We start from the raw sequence: 19391 nt of genomic DNA on the forward strand, positions 1-19391 counted from the left end.
AAACATCTGAAGGCAAACTGTTGCACTGGTTAAGTGTTCTCACTGTCAAGGAAATTCCTCCTTAATTCCAGGTTGCTTCTCTCCTTGATTAGTTTCCATCCATTGTTTCTTGTCCTGCTTTCAGGGGCTTTGGAAAATAATACGTCGAGCCGCTCTTCTTTGTAGCAGCCCCTCAAATACTGAGACACTGCTATCAGTGCTCTCCATGGGTCTTCTCCATCCGTGGGATGTAGACCTTCAATCAAGAATCAGTTCTCCATTAGTTTTCTGTGTGTCAAGAAAAAGCTTCTTCCCGTTGAATATCTGCATGTTTCAGAAATCTTGTTAGGAGGCAAATGAACAAGGACACAGTTCCAGATGAAAATTTGCTTAAGAAAATCCACTGCTTGGCTGCATTTATCCCAAATGATCCTGAGAATCACGCTCGGATTTCTTTCAGCTCTGAAAAAGATTAATAGTCCGGGACATTGTTGATGAAAAGATGAATTTAACTTGAACACGGGCTCCATTATATGTTGACTCTGCATTAAACAATATTCCCACCTAAGAGGTATTTTCATATCTCTCATAAAAACCTCCTGTTCAGCTTTTATTCAGTCTCAAAATCCAATTTGATTCTTATGTACATAACGCCTCTCTATTATCTTTGATCACAGATTATAGATTGACATTTCTGGGTTATTTCACCAGCTGTTATCGTACCTATGATCGTTCCTGTATTACCAAACGCTTGCAGCATTAAATGCCAGCTGTGCAGATTGTGGTGGATATATGAGAATGCCATTTGCCCAGCATTATATACACACTATGTCTTTAGTGTGGGCTTGATAGAAAGAAACTGGGGTGTGAACCTTTACTTTCAACTATACCAGGAAAAAGCTCTCTGTTTGCTACCTCTCTCTTGGTGTCAGCTAAAAAGATAGCAAGCCTATCTCCTTCAGTTGCTGAAGTTCATTTCACTATGGGAATTACGTTCTCCAACAGCCAGCTGTAATTTAGTCAGAATGGCAGGATTCTGATGGGGAGAAGAGCAGAAAGGTTTATTTTATTTATTTATTTGATTTGTCAATCACTTACAAGATAATAGGTATAAGGATAAACCTAGTTATGGATACAAGAAATGAGTACATATAAGAAAAATAAAAGAAACAATAGGAATGTCCCTTACAGCAGCTGCTAGCTTTCAGAAGAGGAGTGAAATGGAAAACCAGACTGGAAAAGGAATGAATCTGAATATCTTGGAATATGGTTTGTCCTCGACTTATGACCGCAATTGCGCCCAAAATCTCCATTGCTAAGCAAGACCCATTTTACGATCTTCGTTGCCACCATGGTTAAGTGAATCTCTAAAGAAGGTTGTTAAATGAACCTGGCTCCCCCATTTTCTAGACCTAGAAAACCTAGAACTACACCGCCTTCGGTCTAATCTAAGTATAATATATAAAAATCGTACATTGCAATGTCCTACCTGTCAATGAATACTTCAGCTTCAACGATAACAACACAAGAGCAAACAATAGATACAAACTCAAGGTTAATCGTACCAAACTTGATTGCAGGAAATACGACTTCAGCAACAGAGTGGTCAATGTCTGGAATACTCTACTTGACTATGTGGTTTCTTCCCCAAACCCCCAAAACTTTAACCTTAGATTGTCTATTATTGACCTCACCCCTTTCCTAAGAGGCCTGTAGGAGGCGTGCATAAGCGCACCAATGAGCCTACCATCCCTGTCCTATTGTTTCTTTTATTTTTCTTATATGTATCCATGTATTCATAACTATGTTTTTACTTATACCTATTATCTTGTAAGCAGATGTCAAACCAAATAAAATTTTTAAAAAATGAGTTTGCTTGTCAGAAGATTGCAAAAGGGAGTCACGTGACCCTGGGACACTGCAACCATCATAAATACAAGTCAGTTGCCAAGTGTTTGATCATGTGACCATGGGGAGGCTGGGACAGTTGTAAATGGTCCCAAATGACTTTTTCCAGTGCTCTTGTATCTTTGGTCACTAAAAGAACCGTTGTAAGTCAAGGACTACCTGTACTCAGGGCAGGTGGACAGTGGATAAGAATAGTTTTATCTAGCAACCTTTAGATACAAATCTCAATCTTTAGTTGCAAGTTCTGAAAATATTTTGCTTTTTTTTGCATGGCATAACCTGAAAACTAGTAGAAGGCGGTGTGGTGGACCATGGAGAGTAGGAATGGCCTTCCCTCCTAAAGATTGCTTTTTATTACGAAGTAGATGAAGAAATGTAATGGGAGACGCTGAAAAGGATTGGTTCCTCCTTCCCTGCTGTGTCTTTAATAGGTGCATGTTTGGCTGAATCTGTTGGACTTATCCTTCTCATTATATGAAGGTAAAATCAGTGGTGACACTGGTTGAATTCCTGCTCTGATGTCCAGTTCTTTAAAAAGTGCTAGCTTTCATTGTTTGCTTACGGACCAAGAGGGATTCTGACTGGTGTTGAATGAATAGGAAAACACATAAAAGCATTTATCACGCTGAAGAAGTGACCCACCCACCCACCCTCCCTTCTTTCCTTCCTCCCTCCCTCCCTCCCTCCCTTCCTTCCTTCCTTCCTTCCACACTCCCTCTCTCCCACCCTCCTCCCTTTCCTTCCTCCCTCCCTCCTTCCACACCCCCTCTCTCCTTCCTTCCACACTCTCTCTCTCCTTCACTTTCCTTCTTCTCCCTCCCTCCCCTTCCTCCTTCTTTCCACACCCACTCTCTCCTTCCTTCCTTCCTTCCTTCCTTCCTTCCTTCCTTCCTTCCTTCCTTCCTTCCTTCCTTCCTTCCTTCTACACTCCCTCTCTCCCTTTCCTCCCTCCCTCCTTCCTTCCACACCCCCTCTCCTTCCTTCCTTCCTTCCTCCCTTCCTTCCTTTTTTCTTCCTTCTGTCTATCCGTCCATCCATCCATCCGTCCGTATTGTGCTAGGTTTAAAATAGTGGTGGTTATGAAACTATCAAATGGCAGAACATAATTGATGGAAAGAGTGAATTATCTTGGCTGATGATGATGTCACAATGTTAACCTGTAGATTCTTTTGCTTCTACTGGATCTTGAACAGACGTTTGGTGAACTCTAGTGGTAGGATGGTGTCCTTTTCCAATTCCTGTTCTAAATACGTTTATTCCTAAATAAACATAGTTTATTTAGCACACACTGTAGCAATATCTAAAACAGAAGAACAGCCAAGAAATCCAAGCTGCTAGAGAACCAGAGTTGGCCACCTCCAGCACCTGCTGTCAGAGGCCATTGTCTTACTTATTCTTCCATAAGGACTGGCAGTATGAATAATATTAACAACATGTCAGGTTAGTTTTCTCAACATAGGACATAAATGGGAGCAGATGCTTTATAACAGGGGTCTCCCAACTTGACCACTTTAAGACTTGTGGATTTCAAGGCCGAGAATTCTGGCTGAGAAATTCTGAGAGTTGAAGTCCACAAGTCTTAAAAGTGGCCAAATTTGGAGACCCCTGCTTTACTTAGAAAGAGCAAAGATATATCAGTGCCAAAGCTCTCTGGATCAAGTAACCAGACATCTCGAGAAAAACCACAAGTAAAGTTTGAAGGTAACAACAACCCTATCCTTGTGTTTCCTCTCTGGCAATAATCTTAGTGCCGTTTCGCAAAACGAATAGGCAGCAACCTAACTTTCCTTCTCCATGGCTGTCTTAATCCTCTGCTAAAGTCAGTGGTTGTAACCCCCGTCGCACAACCGCAGATTCCTGAAAACAGAAGTTGTCCTAGGAAGATAGCAGGCAGTGCTTTGTAAAATAGAATGTGCCCATCTAGTCCTGGTATACTGTAGACGGGGCCGATTGAGGGTTTCCCCTTCTTTACAAGAGCCATGGGGTACGAACCAGATAACAAGCCTTCCAATGCCGGCCCCCATGTTTGGGGTCCTCTCCTGCCAAAGCTGTGGGTGGTCCCAATCCCTGCTTGCATTTCACAAACAACTGAGAATTATTTGGTTTGAGCATGTTTTGATTTTGGAGACTTCTGAGGCCGCTGGATGTTACTTTATTTATTGAAGTTTTGTATTATTCTCTTGCATTGTTATCTGACCACCATGGAGGAGATATTCAGGTATTCAAAAAATGAAAGAACAACAAATCCTTGAAAAAGTTTAAGTGTACACTAACTGCTCTGCAAAAATCTGGATCATCACTGAATTGCAGATTCTAGTGGTCATCCATATTTCTGCAGTTCCAATGTTTAGCCCTTGCACAGTATATATTCATTTCTCTTTTTTTCCTCTTTATCCATCCATGCATTCATTCATTCATTGCCCAAGTGTTTTAAAACATTTAATCTTTTAAATATCTGTTGTAACACGCTCAGCAAAAGCTTTGGGTTTAGATGAGGGTCTCTAGTGAGGATAAGGGAAAGAGGCCTGTTTTGTTCCAAGCAGGAATATACTGTGCAGCTTAGATCTCTCAGGGATTTTTTTTTTCAGTTGCTTTGCTGAATTACAGTTTTCATTAAAAGAAAACCAAGATTAAACCATTTTTATTTCTCGGAGGAGATTTAGAAAAAAATATATGCAGGCAATAGTCTTCCTACTTTTCTTTTCTTTTTAATATAGCTACTCATCTCACACCAGTGATTCTAGGCAGCTTACAAAGATTAAAACCCTGAGAACTCACAAGCAATAGTTTTGGAAGTTTCAGAGTTATGGGGGTGTTAGAATAATTTGACATCCATGAGGCATTTATTTTCAGATTTTATACGGTTTGAATTCTGCAGTGTCATATTACAATGCAGAAATGAGCGAACCCGACAATTTTAAAGTTTTTTGTTTCATTTCTTTCTTTCGCTTTAAAATCCATCAAGTTTTTCATTTGTTGGTTTGGTGCAAGTCATGTTACATAGATTTGGCACAAAATAGAGCCCTGGTGGCACAGTGGTTAGAGTTCGAATCTCACCAGGCTCAAGGTTGACTCAGCCTTCCGTCCTTCCGAGGTGGGTAAAATGAGGACCCAGATTATTGGGGGCAATTATGCTGATTTCTGGCTCCACTACCTTCTGTGTACCGTTATCAATACTCATCTGCATTTTCCTTTCCATTTTTTTTTTTTTTGTTCCTTCCTTTTTCTCACAGAAGTAAGAATGTCTAAGCCCTTGGAACTGGAGAAGGTGCGCCTGGAGCTGCAAGAAGACCACACGGGTAAGTTGCTTTGATGGGAAGAATAAGAATGTATTTATTCATTAACAGAAAGGCTCTTGCAGAGGCTGGTGGAAATGAGAACATGCCTTTCCCTGCAGTCTTTGCAGCGGTGGCCTCTTTGAAGCTAATTCATTTTCTTTCTCCTTTTAAATTTAAGAAGGTATTAAAAATACAGAATGCAAGTGAATGAATAAATAAAGAAGATTCCTGCAGGGACAGACTCCAGTTTTCCGTTGGAGAGCCTTAATAGAAAAATCAGGAACCCAGAAATTGGCTTTTTTATAAATAATTTTTTCCAGTCATCTTCAAGATATAAAGGAGCCATTAAGCCTAATAAATAGTATGAATATACTCCTGAGACAACACGGTGCTACTGTATTGCATTAGCAGTACATTTTTGAACAGTTTTGTACATGAATCAGAATTAGTATCTGAAGTAGTGGATGAAAGGGAACAAGAGAAGAATGAGAAGAATGGGAGGAAGGCTTCTTGGTGCGCTGATAAATAAAGCATTGGAAAAAAAAAACTATTAAAAGTTACTGTCCTGGGAAAGATAAGGAACAAAGCAAAGGAGAATGGACTACATAGAAGAATCAATGTTTAGTATGAAGTATTGCTTATTTATCTGTAATAATCTAGAAAGGGCAAGCAAAGAACACGCTAGCTTGATAACACCAAATCTGATGCAACGTTGAACATCCAACAATTGAAAGAAGCTGTGCTTGACCAGGTAGCATGGAGAGCACTTGCCTATAAAGTCATTAAGAGTCAGATATGAATAAATGGTTTAAAACGAGCCAAATGACGAATTGTTATTCATTGGTTTGGGTGCCACTTCAGCCACTGAAGCATGAATGAAAAATCTCCCTCTGGGACACCATTACTAAATAAATAAAATAAAAAATAATACAAGGAGAGGCTGCCCCAAAGAAGAGGGGGTCAGCCTATTCTCCAAAGCACCAGAGTGCAGGACAAGAAACAATGGATGGAAACTAACCAAAGAGAAAAACAATCTGGAATTAAGGAGAGACTCCCTAACAGTGAGGACAATTAACCAGTGGAACAGCTTGCCACCAGAAATTGTGGGCACTCCATCACTGGAGGTTTTTAAGAAGAGCCTGGACAACCACCTGTCTCAAATGGTATAGGGTCTTCTGTTTGAGCAAGGGGTTGGACTAGAAGACCTCCAAGGACCCTTCCAGCTCTATTCTGTTTGAACAAAATAAGGCAATACTGCTCCATTGGGCAGTCCCATTCTCTTGTGCAAAGCGAAGCAGGGAGCAAGAGCTTTGCGACTCTTGGATTGCCAAAAATGGGATTATCCCAATTCTGGATGGCACAAGAATCATCTCTGGCTGGGAAGGCGGGACAGAAAACGTTTGCTCCAAAAGGAGGTATTGGAGGGGATGAGTTAGGGAAGGATGAGGAATGTTCGGAGAGCCACTCTGTCCCTCCAGCTGGAAAATATTCTCCACTCCATTTTAGAGAAAAGAAGAACAACAGAATTGTAGAAGAGACCTCGGAAGTCTTCAAGTCCAATCCACAGCTCAGGCAAGAAATCTTATACCGTTTCAGACAAGTGGCTGTCCAATCTCTTCTTAAAAACTGCCAGTGTTGGAGCATTTACAAGTTCTGGAGGAAAGTCATTCCACTGATTAATTGTTCTTTACTGTCAGGAAATGTCTCCTTCGTTCTAAGTTGCTTCTCTCTTTGGTTTCCATCCGTTGCTTCTTGTCCTGCCTTCAGTTTTCTTTGGAGAATAGGTTGACTCCTTCTTCTTTGGGGCAGCCCCTGAGATATTGGAAGACTGCTATCTATCACCGCTGTCACAGAAGCCCCACATTTCAGAATTATTCCTAAACTAATCAGAACATTAACAAGACAACACCACTAACTCGTGAATGATGAACAGTGAGGCATGATCACATAAATCAGTTATTTAATACTTTCACGGGCCAGCCCTGAAGGATCGTCTTTTTATATCTAAATACAAATAATGTAAATAAATTGTGAACGGGGTTAGAGGTGACGAAAATAATGATTGCTTCTGTTGCTTTATCAGCACTTATCAAAACTGTCAAGGCCATAACAAGGCTTGTACACTAATCTTGTTTTTGGAGAACAAAGAGCCTGAACTCAAAATACACTAGGCAATACATTATATTCTAGGCACATTTCCTCATTTAAAAAAAAAATCCTTTTTGATGTGTCGCTCTGGAGTCTGTTATCCATCCCAATCTATGGGGGTTATCCATGGGCCAAACCCAGTGGTTCAGATTCATATAACCCTTCACCAGAAATGGTATTCTTCCGGTCACTATAAGCAGCAGAAGTAGGTGCAGGATGTGTACAGGAATGTGAGAAAGAAACAAGTAGTATGGACCCTATGTGGTGAATTTAACTTTTTTGCTTCTAGATACAGAAAGAAATGGACCTGACACAAACCATCAGGTGAGAACATTTGGGCAGGAGCAGTGGGAGGAAGGAAATAGTTATATGTTGAGGTGGGTCACAGTCTTAAGATTGTCAGGGCTGAAATTGCCTCATGTTCTCCTTTCTAGACTCAGCAGAGCAAACCTTCCCCGTTCTCCCCATCCCCAACCATCACGGGCACCAAGGTAAGTCCCACCTTTTCCCTGCCTACCTACAGATCCACAAGGTGAGGTCATTTCTTCTCAGAATTCCCAACGTTTCTCAACCTTTGACTGCTTTCAAATAGGTGGACTCCAACTCCCAGAATTCCTCACCAGCATTTCTGGCTGGGGAATTCTGGGAGTTGAAGTCCACATCACTTAAAGATGCCACGTTTGAGAAACATTGCTCTAAAAAGGCACCTGGCATTCAGATTGGCTTGGATTGGCTTGGGTTCAGAAGCTGTACTGAGGTGAGCTTTAACTTCAGTCCAAGACAGAGGAAAATGGTAGGTTCGTGGGGATGAGATAATAAGAGTGTTTTGGGGAACTCTGGGAGTTGAAATCCACCCCTCTTCAAATTGCCACAGTTGGGAAACACAGGTCTAGGCTGGTACTTTAAAACTGTAACTGTGTACTAAGTCTTCATGACCAGCTCGACAAACATCTTATTTGTCAATGATTATAGACATCATCTTTTTAAGTCTTGAAGAAGGGGAGTCATAGATCATCATTCAGCACCCCAGTTTTTAAATGGCTTCTCTATCCGTGTCTGTCTAGGGTCTGTCAAGCTTTGAAACGAGACCAAAACCTTTGATTCTGGCTTGAATGGCGCCACGACAAGACTGTAAACTCTCTCTGTGCATGTCTGTTTAGCTGGATTAATCACTTGCATTTTGATTAACTGATTGCACAGGAAAAAATTTGCATATTGCCCAAACCACAATTTGTTCCCTTTTTTTCCCTCTCTCTTTCTCTTTTTTTGAGACATAGAATTAGATAACTTCAACAGCTCAGCTCTTCACATCATTTTAAATGTTGTACTTTCTGCAACATTGCAAATGATTCTGGGTGGCCCTTCAGGCTGCCCCCCCACCCCCTGGAAATCCTGAAACTGCCCCTCCCAACAAAGGCCATTGCAGGTCAAAATCACGCTTGCAAAAAAAGACCCCCAATGGAAAGGGCCCTGCACTTTTGTTATCAACCTGATAGGAACTTGTGAATCAAGGTTGGTTTAAGGGGGGAATTCCCTGCACCCCAACCCCGGCAGCAAAACAGGAAGCCAAGTAACGATAAAGCATCTTGCACTGGTCAGTGGGCGGGATGTGAATGTATTGTACTGCATTGTTTCTCATCCCTGCACAGAAGGCCCTAATAACTATCAGCAGCGTAGCAGAGATTTAAGTTTGCAGGATTTGCGTCCCCTCGCTTGGAATCCCTTAAGTCAAAGTGCACAGGATCTTGGCTGCAGTTGAGGATCTCCACTGAATCACCCTCTTCCCCCCCCTCCCGCCCCTTGCTGGGACATAGGGCTCAATCTCTCCAGTATAGGATCCTTCCAACAGCGGCCCCGTTTCCTTTCTTGACGCTTGGTTCTAGTGTGAGACATAACTGTTCGCTTCAGACAAGGGAGCTTTGGTTTTTTTTTAAAAATACAAGAAAGGAACCATCTGCCTTTGTACTAATGGAGTTTGGACACAGGAAGAAAACAGTAGGGTCAGAAAGATGTTTGCTATGTGGAGCTGGAAAGCAAATGGCTTTTATAGGTAGTCCTTGACTTACAATAGCACTTCGTACTTAGACTTATATACCACTTTACAATGCTTTACAGCTCTCTCTAAGCGGTTTATAGAGTCAGCCTATTAATAGCCCCCCAACAATCTGGGTCCTCATTTGACCCACCTCGGAAGGACGGAAGGCTGAGTCAACCTTGAGTCTGGTGATATTCGAACTGCCAAATTGCAGTCAGCCGGCAGTCAGCAGAAGTAGCCTGCAGTACCGCAGTCTAACCACTGCGCCACTGTGGCTCGGTAACATAGTTGTTCACTGAATCTGGCTTCCCCATTGGCTTTGCTGATCACAAGGTCTCAAAAGGTGTTTGACCTGACCCTGGGACACCGCAAAATCATCATAAATAGGAGTCAGTTGCCAAGCGTATCAATTTTGATCACATGACCATGGAGCTGCTGAAAATGGTACTAAGTCACTGTTTTCAATGCTGTTGTAACTTTGAACGGTCACTAAACTGACTGTTGTAAATTGAGGACCACCTATATTATGGTTGGTAGCACACTCAGCCTGAAGTTCAGACTGGATTTGACACTTATTATCTGCCTACCGGGTCCTTCCCAAGCATCTAGAAGAGGTAGATGTGGATGTTTGATGGTGTTGGAAGTATCGTCGCAGGATGTAAGCTGTCCTGAGCGAAGCTGCCTTTTGAAATTGACTGAAGGTGATTTTTGTCAGCGTAGATGATGTTTAAGTGGTGTTCCAGATGTTTTACAATGGCACGCAAGGTGCCTATTACTATTACTCTATATCGGTAATCTACAGTTCAGATTCACAGTCTAAGACTAGCGGAAACTCAACAATTCGATAAACAGTAATTAACGATTAATCGATAATTCAGCTCAAGATTATTATTATTCCCTTCTAGATCAAAGCTGAAGATTCTACAGAAATGCCTCCAGCTCCAGCCCCAGCCCCCGCCCCAGCTCCAGCCCCTCAAGCTCAGCAGCCACACCTACCCCAGGCTCAGCTCATGTTAGCGGGCAGCCAGCTTGCTGGGGTAAGTGCAACAGGCAGTTTCTGCAATTCACCTTTGGATGAAGTGAGGTGAGGTGGCACAGAACGGGATTGAAACCTCTTGGAATTATTTCTAGGCGGAATATTGCCATCAAAGGTTGAGGAAAGTGGAGGAGGGAGGTTGCAATCCCTGCTGGCCAAATTTAAACATTCACCATAGGATTCGCAATAGCACTTAAGACTTATATGTCGCTTTACAGTCCTTTACAGCCCTCTCTAAGCGGTTTACAGAGTCAGCCTATTGCCCCCCCTGCAATCTGGGTGCTCATTTGGCTGACCTCGGAAAAATGGAAGGCTGAGTCAACCTAGAGCCTGGTGGGATTTGAACTGCCAAATTGCAGGCGGCCGGCAGTCAGCAGAAGTAGCCTGCAGTACTGCACTCTAACCACTGTGCCACCATGGATCATACAATATGTGCATCCGGGCCTTTCTCCTAAAAGGAGAATCTCTGTGCCAAGTATACTTACATAGTTCATTATTATTATCTAGATGTTATTTACATAGACGTTCATATAAGTACAGTCCGTCCTTGACTTACGGCCACAATTGAGCCTCCAATTTCTGTCGTTAAGTGAGACATTTGGTAACTGAATGTTGCCCCATTTTACGACTTTTCTTGCCACAGTTGTTAAGTGAGTCGCTGCAGTTGGTACGTTCGTCCCACGGTTGTTAAGCGAACCTGGCTTCACCACTGACTTTGCTTGTCAGAAGGTGGCCAAAAGAGGATCATATGATCCTGGGATAATGCAGCCGTCATAAATACTGTGTGAGCCAGTGGCCAAGGGTCCAGATTTGGACCCTGCGACCGTGGGGATGCTTGCAACGGTTGTTAAGTGTGAAAAACGGTCCTCAAAAGTCCCTTTTTTCAGTGCTGTTAAAGTCGAGGACCGCTTGTAATCCTCAAAACAACCGGTCCATATCACACTGGGAGGGTGTGATATACCCACCCAAGGAAGGGAAGGAAATGGGTCGTTTTGGAGCCCCACATTCTCTTTGGTTGTGCTATCACTGCTCTCCTGGGATGGATGGAGGCTGGAGAAGCAGATGGAGAGATCTCAGCCTCTGCCCCAAAGGTTGCTGGAGAAGGAGATGTAATTCCACCCCGAACAGTAAAGCACGACTGATGCTTCCCTCTCATCAGCAACCCTCCCTTATCCCCCCTGGTGCCTTTTCCAGGGGACAAGAAGGAATCCAACAGGTACACCTTTCCCTGAACCTGCACACGTGACAATGAGCAACACACCCACTTCTTTCCCACCTGGCCAAGATCTCCGTGGTCTGTGTGAGTCCAGTCTCCGGCAAAAGAAGAACTGCATATGGCCTGTCTATCTGAGAAAGTTCCTGGCTCTTTGCTGGGGGCAGGGAATGAGGTTGACTAACTTGCTTCTTCCTTCTCTCTGATCTTCCTTCCTTCCTTCCTTCCTTCCTTCCTTCCTTCCTTCCTTCCTTCCTTCCTTCCTCCTTCTCTCTGAACCTTTCTCCTTCCTTCTCTGATCTTTTCTTCTTTCCTTCTCTGGTCTTTCCTTTTCTATCTCTGATCCATCCTTCCTTCCTTCCTTCCTTCCTTCCTTCCTTCTTCTGAACCTTTCTCCTTCCTTCTCTGATCCTTCCTTCCTTCCTTCCTTCCTTCCTTCCTTCCTTCCTTCCTTCCTTCCTTCCTCTCTCTCTGAACCTTTCTCCTTCCTTCTCTGATCCTTCCTTCCTTCCTTCTCTGGCTTTCCTTTTCTATCTCTGATCCATCCTTCCTTCCTTCCTTCCTTCCTTCCTTCCTTCTCTCTGAACCTTTCTCCTTCCTTCTCTGATCCTTCCTTCCTTCCTTCCTTCCTTCCTTCCTTCCTTCCTTCCTTCCTTCCTTCCTCTTTCTCTCTGAACCTTTCTCCTTCCTTTTCTGATCCTTCCTTCCTTCCTTCCTTCCTTCCTTCCTTCCTTCCTTCCTTCCTTCTCTCCGAATCTTTCTCCTTCCTTCTCTGATCCATCCCTCCTTCCTTCCTTCCTTCCTTCCTTCCTTCCTTCCTTCCTTCTCTCCAAATCTTTCTCCTTCCTTCTCTGATCCATCCCTCCTTCCTTCCTTCCTTCCTTCCTTCCTTCCTTCTCTCTGAACCTTTCTCCTTCCTTTTCTGATCCTTCCTTCCTTCCTTCCTTCCTTCCTTCCTTCCTTCCTTCTCTCTGAACCTTTCTCCTTCCTTCTCTGATCCTTCCTTCCTTCCTTCCTTCCTTCCTTCCTTCCTTCCTTCCTTTCCTTCTTTCCTTCCTTCCTTCCTCCTTCTCTCTGAACCTTTCTCCTTCCTTTTCTGATCCTTCCTTCCTTCCTTCCTTCCTTCCTTCCTTCCTTCTCTCCGAATCTTTCTCCTTCCTTCTGATCCATCCCTCCTTCCTTCCTTCCTTCCTTCCTTCCTTCCTTCCTTCCTTCTCTCTTCTTTCTCCTTCCTTCTCTGATCCTTCCTTCCTTCCTTCCTTCCTTCCTTCCTTCCTTCCTTCCTTCCTTCCTTCCTTCCTTCCTTCCTTCCTTCCTTCCTTCCTTCCTTCCTTCTCTCTGAACCTTTCTCCTTCCTTTTCTGATCCTTCCTTCCTTCCTTCCTTCCTTCCTTCCTTCCTTCCTTCCTTCCTTCCTTCCTTCCTTCCTTCCTTCCTTCCTTCCTTCTCTCTGAACCTTTCTCCTTCCTTCTCTGATCCATCCTCCCTCCCTCCCTCCCCGTCCCTTGGCCTCCTGCTTGCTGCCCGCCCTGCTGCCTCCTCTCTCATACAGCTCACTGCCCTGATGCCTGCCCAACAGCAGCTGCTCCTGCAGCAGGCGCAAGCACAGCTTTTGGCGGCTGCCGTGCAGCAGTCTAACGCTGCCGCCGCCGCCGCCGCCTCCTCCTCTCAGCAACCTGGGGCTGAACTGCCAGCAGCACAGAGCCAGCCCCAGACGCCTCAGCTGGCCTTGTCCCAACCAATCCAGCTCACGGCACAGGTAAGGGCTTGTGCATTGAAGCAGGGAGCTTTGCAGGGCCGGCCCACAAGAGGTTCTCTCATTGCCAGGCCACTTGACCTTGGAAGGGAAGGCGGTCAACTCCTGGAGGGACGTTTGAAAGGGGAAAAAAATGGCCTGAGACATTGCCTGCCATTGAAACTTGGCCCTTAGCCCAGGGGACTCCAACCTTGGCCACTTTAAGCCTGGAGGACTTCAACTCCCAGAATTCCCCAGCCAGCTTTGCTGGCTGGGGAATCTGGGAGTTGAAGTCCTCCAGGCTTAAAGTGGCCAAGGTTGGAGTCCCCTGCCATAGCCCTCACCTCTTTTCTGGGAAGCTCACAGGAGCCATGATTCCAGGGGAGAAAAATGCTGCATGTGGTCTCAGGGCAGGTATAATTCTCATTAACCTCTCGAGAAGTTTGGCCACATTGAAAATTGGGGACCTCTTGCATTGCGTGGAGATGTTTTCATCGTACTTCTCCTCCCGATTGTGTTTCCTCTAGGATATCCAGCAGCTGCTGCAGCTCCAGCAGTTAGTCCTCGTCCCAGGGCACCCTCTCCAGCCACCTGCACAGTTCCTGCTGCCACAGGCCCAGCAGGGACAGCAAGGTGAGAAGAAGAAGAAGAAAAAGGAAAAAAAATCATCAAAAAATAATTCACAATTTGCTCCCAGCAACTTTGCTGTGCGCAGCTTCCCTTTTTAAACACTGTGTTCCCAGCTGCAGCTAATGAAGGGAATCAGGGCCCTTTCCTCCCCCGCAAGCCACGCAACTCACATTGCTCCCTTCTCCATTCCTCCCTGCATGCCCTAGGATGAAGAGGGGGTGGGCCTGGGTCTTCCTCTGAACTCCCTCTCCCTCGCTCTACCTCTCCCCTGCTCTGCCCAGTCGGCCTTTGCCCTTCCCCAGTTTCTTCCACAGCCAACGGAGCCACACTCCCACTCCTTGTCAGCTGCTGGGCCTCCCCCTCCGAATCAGATTCCAACAGGGGCATGACGCTTACCCAGCCAACTTTCATGCCTAAAGCAGGACTAGAATTCACTATCTCCTGGTGATTGGCCCCAAAGTCACCCAACTGGCTTTCATGCCTAAGGCGGCACTAAACTTTAAGCTGTTGCTGCTTACGGCTTAACCGGGCTGTAATTTGGCACACAAAGGACAAAAATACGTGGAGTCTCTTCAGAGATAAACTGAGTCTTTTTCTCCCCCGCAGGGCTGCTTCCGACACCAAATTTATTTCAGCTACCTCAGCAAAATCCAGGGAGCCTCCTGCCGAACCAGCCTCGCGCAGGACTCCCAGCACAGGTGAGCAAAGGAAGGAAGGAAGGAAGGAAAGAAGGGTCGGGTAAAAAAAAAAAAAGAAAGAACGTGTAAAATGTTCGTTGAGGTGAACAGAAGGAAATAAATACCACGCAAATAATTTGGTTTACCCCCCCATTTTTCTTTTTAGGTGATTATACCGGTTCCTTTTCTCCAGTGTTAAATAAATTGCAAGCATTTAAGCCCTAAAATCCAGTGAGCAAATACATCCAGTTCTAACCCGCCAAACACTGCAAGAAGTCAGTGGCTTTTATAGCTCATGAAGGGAGGGAAGTACCTACCATGTTGGCCCAGGCATAGCATTGGCTATTAAACAAATTAATACATCAGTGAGATTATTTCTCCGCTTGAGTTTGGTAATGCAGTCTGCCTGGACTCGTGTGGGGTCCTTGGATTGCCCATTCCTTTGATTTCTTCCTCTTCCCCAGCAAGTGACTCGGCCTGGCCTCCCCGAGTCCCACCTCACTCACTCACAGCCGCCCAAATGCCTGGAGACCCCTTCGCACCCCGAGGAGCCCAGCGACCTGGAGGAACTGGAACAGTTCGCCCGCACCTTCAAACAACGGCGCATCAAACTCGGCTTCACACAGGTACACCTCAGAATGCTTGGCTCAGATGAGGAAGAACAAGACGTAGAGGCGCCGCGTGCGGGGAATTGTGAAATACGCGCGGCCGTGGCGTTCTCTCAGTAATTGGTCCTCTCCCCTTCTCTTCCCTCCATCCTTCACAGGGTGATGTGGGGTTGGCTATGGGGAAGCTTTATGGGAATGACTTCAGCCAAACCACCATCTCGCGCTTTGAGGCACTGAACCTCAGCTTCAAGAACATGTGCAAACTCAAACCTCTTCTGGAGAAATGGCTGAATGACGCTGGTAAGGAAAAACAGTGGAATGTGATCAAAGCGGAGTCCTCCTCAGGATGACCCACCTGGGAGTGGGATAACGTTAAGAATGTCAGGGAAGAAAAGAGAACTTGGTCCAGAAGGTTATTGTGAACGTTGCAGTGAAGGTAACAGGAGAGAGCCAGCTGCATTCACACATAAGCTATTGCTACAGTTTTGGTCACCACAATGTAAAAAAAAAGATGTTGGAAAGAGTGCAGAGAAGAACAACAAAGATGATTAGAGGACTGGAGGCTAAAACATACAATGAACAGTTGCAGGAATTGGATATGAATAGAATAGAATGGAATAGAATAGAATAGAATAGAATAGAATAGAATAGAATAGAATAGAATAGAATAGAATAGTAGAGTAGAGTGGGGTGGAATGGGATGGAATGGAGTAGAGTAGGGTGGAGTGGAGTAGAGTAGAGTAGAGTAAAGTAAGATGGGATGGAGTGGAGTAGAGTAGAGTGGGATGGGATGGGATGGGATGGAATAGAATAGGAATAGGAATAGGAATTAGAATAGAATAGAATAGAATAGAATAGAATAGAATAGCATAGCATAGAATAGAATAGAATAGAATAGAATAGAATAGAATAGAATAGAATAGAATAGAATAGAATAGAAGAGTAGAGTAGAGTAGAGTAGAATGGGATGGAATGGGATGGAATGGAGTAGAGTAGAATAGGGTGGAGTGGAGTAGAGTAGAGTAGAGTAGAGTAAGATGGGATGGAGTGGAGTAGAGTAGAGTGGGATGGGATGGAATAGAATAGGAATAGGAATAGAGAATAGAATAGAATAGAATAGAATAGAGGAGTAGAGTAGAGTAGAGTAGAATGGGATGGAATGGGATGGAATGGAGTAGAGTAGAATAGGGTGGAGTGGAGTAGAGTAGAGTAGAGTAAGATGGGATGGAGTGGAGTAGAGTAGAGTGGGATGGGATGGGATGGAATAGAATAGGAATAGGAATAGAGAATAGAATAGAATAGAATAGAATAGAATAGAATAGAATAGAATAGAATAGAATAGAGGAGTAGAGTAGAGTAGAGTAGAATGGGATGGAATGGGATGGAATGGGATGGAATGGAGTAGAGTAGAATAAGGTGGAGTGGAGTAGAGTAGAGTAGAGTAGAGTAAGATGGGATGGAGTGGAGTAGAATAGAGTGGGATGGGATGGGATGGAATAGAATAGGAATAGGAATAGAGAATAGAATAGAATAGAATAGAATAGAATAGAATAGAATAGAATAGAGGAGTAGAGTAGAGTAGAGTAGAATGGGATGGAATGGGATGGAATGGGATGGAATGGAGTAGAGTAGAATAAGGTGGAGTGGAGTAGAGTAGAGTAGAGTAGAGTAAGATGGGATGGAGTGGAGTAGAGTAGAGTGAGATGGGATGGGATGGAATAGAATAGGAATAGGAATTAGAATAGAATAGAATAGAATAGAATAGAATAGAATAGAGGAGTAGAGTAGAGTAGAGTAGAATGGGATTGAATTGAGTAGAATAGAATAGGGTGGGGTGGAGTGGAGTAGAGTAGAATAGAGTAGGATGGGATGGAGTGGAGTAGAGTGGGATGGGATGGGATAGGATGGAATAGGAATAGGAATTAGAATAGAATAGAATAGGATAGGATAGGATAGGATAGGATAGGATAGGATATTCTTTATTGGCCAAGTGTGATTGGACACACAAGGAATTTGTCTTGGTGCAAATGCTCTCCGTGTACATAAAATGTCTCATCCATTGAAAAGAAGGACTAGGGGAGACATGACAGCATTGCTCCTACATCTAAGGGGTTTCCACAAAGGAGACGGGGTCGGCCTGTTTTCTAAAGCCCCCGAAGGCAAGGCAAGAAGCAATGAGTGGAAACTAACTAAGGAAAGAAGCAAATTAGAAATGACCTGGCAGTGGGAACAATAAACCAGTGGAACAGCTTGCCTGTGGAAGCTGTGGGTGCTCCATCTCTGAAGGATTTTAAAAAGGGACTGGATTTGTCAGAAATGGTATCGGGTCTCCTGCTTGAGCAGGGGGTTGGACTAGAAGACCTCCAAGGTCCCTTCCAACTCTGTTATTCCGTTATTCCATTTTTTTTTTTTTTTTAAATTGAGCTTTCCTGCTGTTGGTAGTCCAGGTAAACAAGCTTAGTATGCCGTGCGGAGCCAGCAAATGGTAGCTCATTCAGAAACCATAATTTAGCATGATGTAGTGGCCTTTGTGGTCTGAGCCTGACAGAAGGAAGATGCGGGCAGCACAATACAAGCAGGACTGAGTGGTGGGATTTACGGCACCATAAAGAGCATTATTACCTTCCAGTGAGAAACTTAGTTCTTGTTCGCTCCATCAACATAGGATATATTCATACATAGTTACGATTAAGTGGGAGAGAAAAGAGATGACATTTCTGGAGAGGATGAATGCTGAGGAAAGTCGGCATTTGAAAAGAGATAGATGGAACTATAAATTAACCAGATCTGCGGTCTACGAAGGAAATATATACAAAACGTTTTACCGATGGCATCTAGCCCCAAACAGATTAGCAAAAATGTATCCCAACACGAATCTGGCATGTTGGAAGTGTAAAAAAAGAGACAAGGTACTTTCTATCATATGTGGTGGTGCTGCCCAGAAGCGCAAAGATATTGGTCCAAAATGAGGCGATGGATACAAGAAATTGTCAAAGAACAAATAGAATTTGAGCTGGAATTATTTATGCTAGGGATATTTAAAAAGAAACATGATAAAGAGATTAAGTGCATTGTATTGCACATACTAACAGCAGCTAGATTATCTTACGCACAATATTGGAAATATAAGAATACCACCCCCTGATGAATCAATAATTTAAAAAATCTTGGAATGTGCCAAAATGGACAAATTGACCCTAGAACTAAAAGACAAAGAAGCGTCAGAATATTATAAAATTTGAGGCATGTGGTATGATTGGCTGGAAATTAGGCAAATAGAATATAATGAAAGTTAAAATAAGTAAACAACAGATAAATGTATATACTCACATAACAATATATATATAAATGTATAACACACAAGAGATAGAGATGTATACTATGAATGTTACAGTACTATTAATGTTATGGTTATTTTTTTCTTTTAAAAACATAAGAGAATTAATAAAGTTTAATTAAAAAAAAAGAAAAGAAGATAGATGGAAAAGTGATAGAAGGTGTTGAGTCATATAGGGCAGCGGTCTCCAACCTGGGCAACTTTAAGACGTGCGGACTTCAACGTGTGAAGTCCACAAGTCTTAAAGTTGCCCAGGTTGGAGACCGCTGGTATAGGGGATGTGCCTTATGAATGTTACTCAAAAGGCGAATAAAATGTTCCTTTTCAACATGTTACAGAGACAATGTCTGTGGACTCCACGCTTCCCAGCCCCAACCAGCTGAGCAGCCCCAACCTTGGTTTTGATGGGCTGCCGGGCCGACGTCGCAAGAAACGGACCAGCATTGAGACTAATGTCCGCTTTGCATTGGAAAAAAGCTTTCTAGCGGTAAAACGTTCCCTACCAAGCAACCCTCCCTCCCTCGTCCCTTCCCTCCCCAAATCAGTATAGGTTATGCCATGCAGTGGAGAAGAGACTTAGGAAAAGTTTTGCCTGTGCTGCTTTCTTTAATAGCAATAGCACTTAGATGCTGCTTCGCAGTGCTTTTACAGCCCTCTCTGAGCGGTTTACAGGGTCAGCCTCTTGCCCCCAACAATCTGGGTCCTCCTTTGACCCACCTCGGAAGGACGGAAGGCTGAGTCAACCTTGAGCCAGGTGGGATTTGAACTGCCAAATTGCAGGCAGCCGGCAGTCAGCAGAAGTCGCCTG

The 19391-nt window shown here is 43.9% G+C and overlaps 1 protein-coding gene across 5 annotated transcripts in view; it reads left to right on the plus strand.

Moving 5' to 3' along the window:
• The window catches only part of POU2F2 (POU class 2 homeobox 2), a 106696-nt gene that overhangs the window by 77502 nt on the left and 9803 nt on the right, over positions 1-19391 (plus strand). For 3 of the 5 annotated variants that reach the window (XM_087940105.1, XM_087940104.1, XM_087940107.1), the window contains 10 exons: positions 5121-5186; positions 7603-7637; positions 7748-7804; positions 10254-10385; positions 13149-13355; positions 13859-13964; positions 14568-14659; positions 15103-15264; positions 15405-15546; positions 18922-19070. In XM_087940105.1, the coding sequence (XP_087796231.1) occupies positions 5121-5186; positions 7603-7637; positions 7748-7804; positions 10254-10385; positions 13149-13355; positions 13859-13964; positions 14568-14659; positions 15103-15264; positions 15405-15546; positions 18922-19070 (1148 nt within the window). The remainder of the gene's footprint in view (positions 1-5120; positions 5187-7602; positions 7638-7747; positions 7805-10253; positions 10386-13148; positions 13356-13858; positions 13965-14567; positions 14660-15102; positions 15265-15404; positions 15547-18921; positions 19071-19391) is intronic. The other 2 variants (XM_087940106.1, XM_087940108.1) reach the window with 1 other exon arrangement.

The sequence above is a fragment of the Pseudonaja textilis genome, chromosome 10, assembly GCF_049901715.1.
Source record: "Pseudonaja textilis isolate UNSWEBS1 chromosome 10, rPseTex1.2, whole genome shotgun sequence".
In the NCBI taxonomy this organism is placed as follows: Eukaryota; Metazoa; Chordata; class Lepidosauria; order Squamata; family Elapidae; genus Pseudonaja; species Pseudonaja textilis.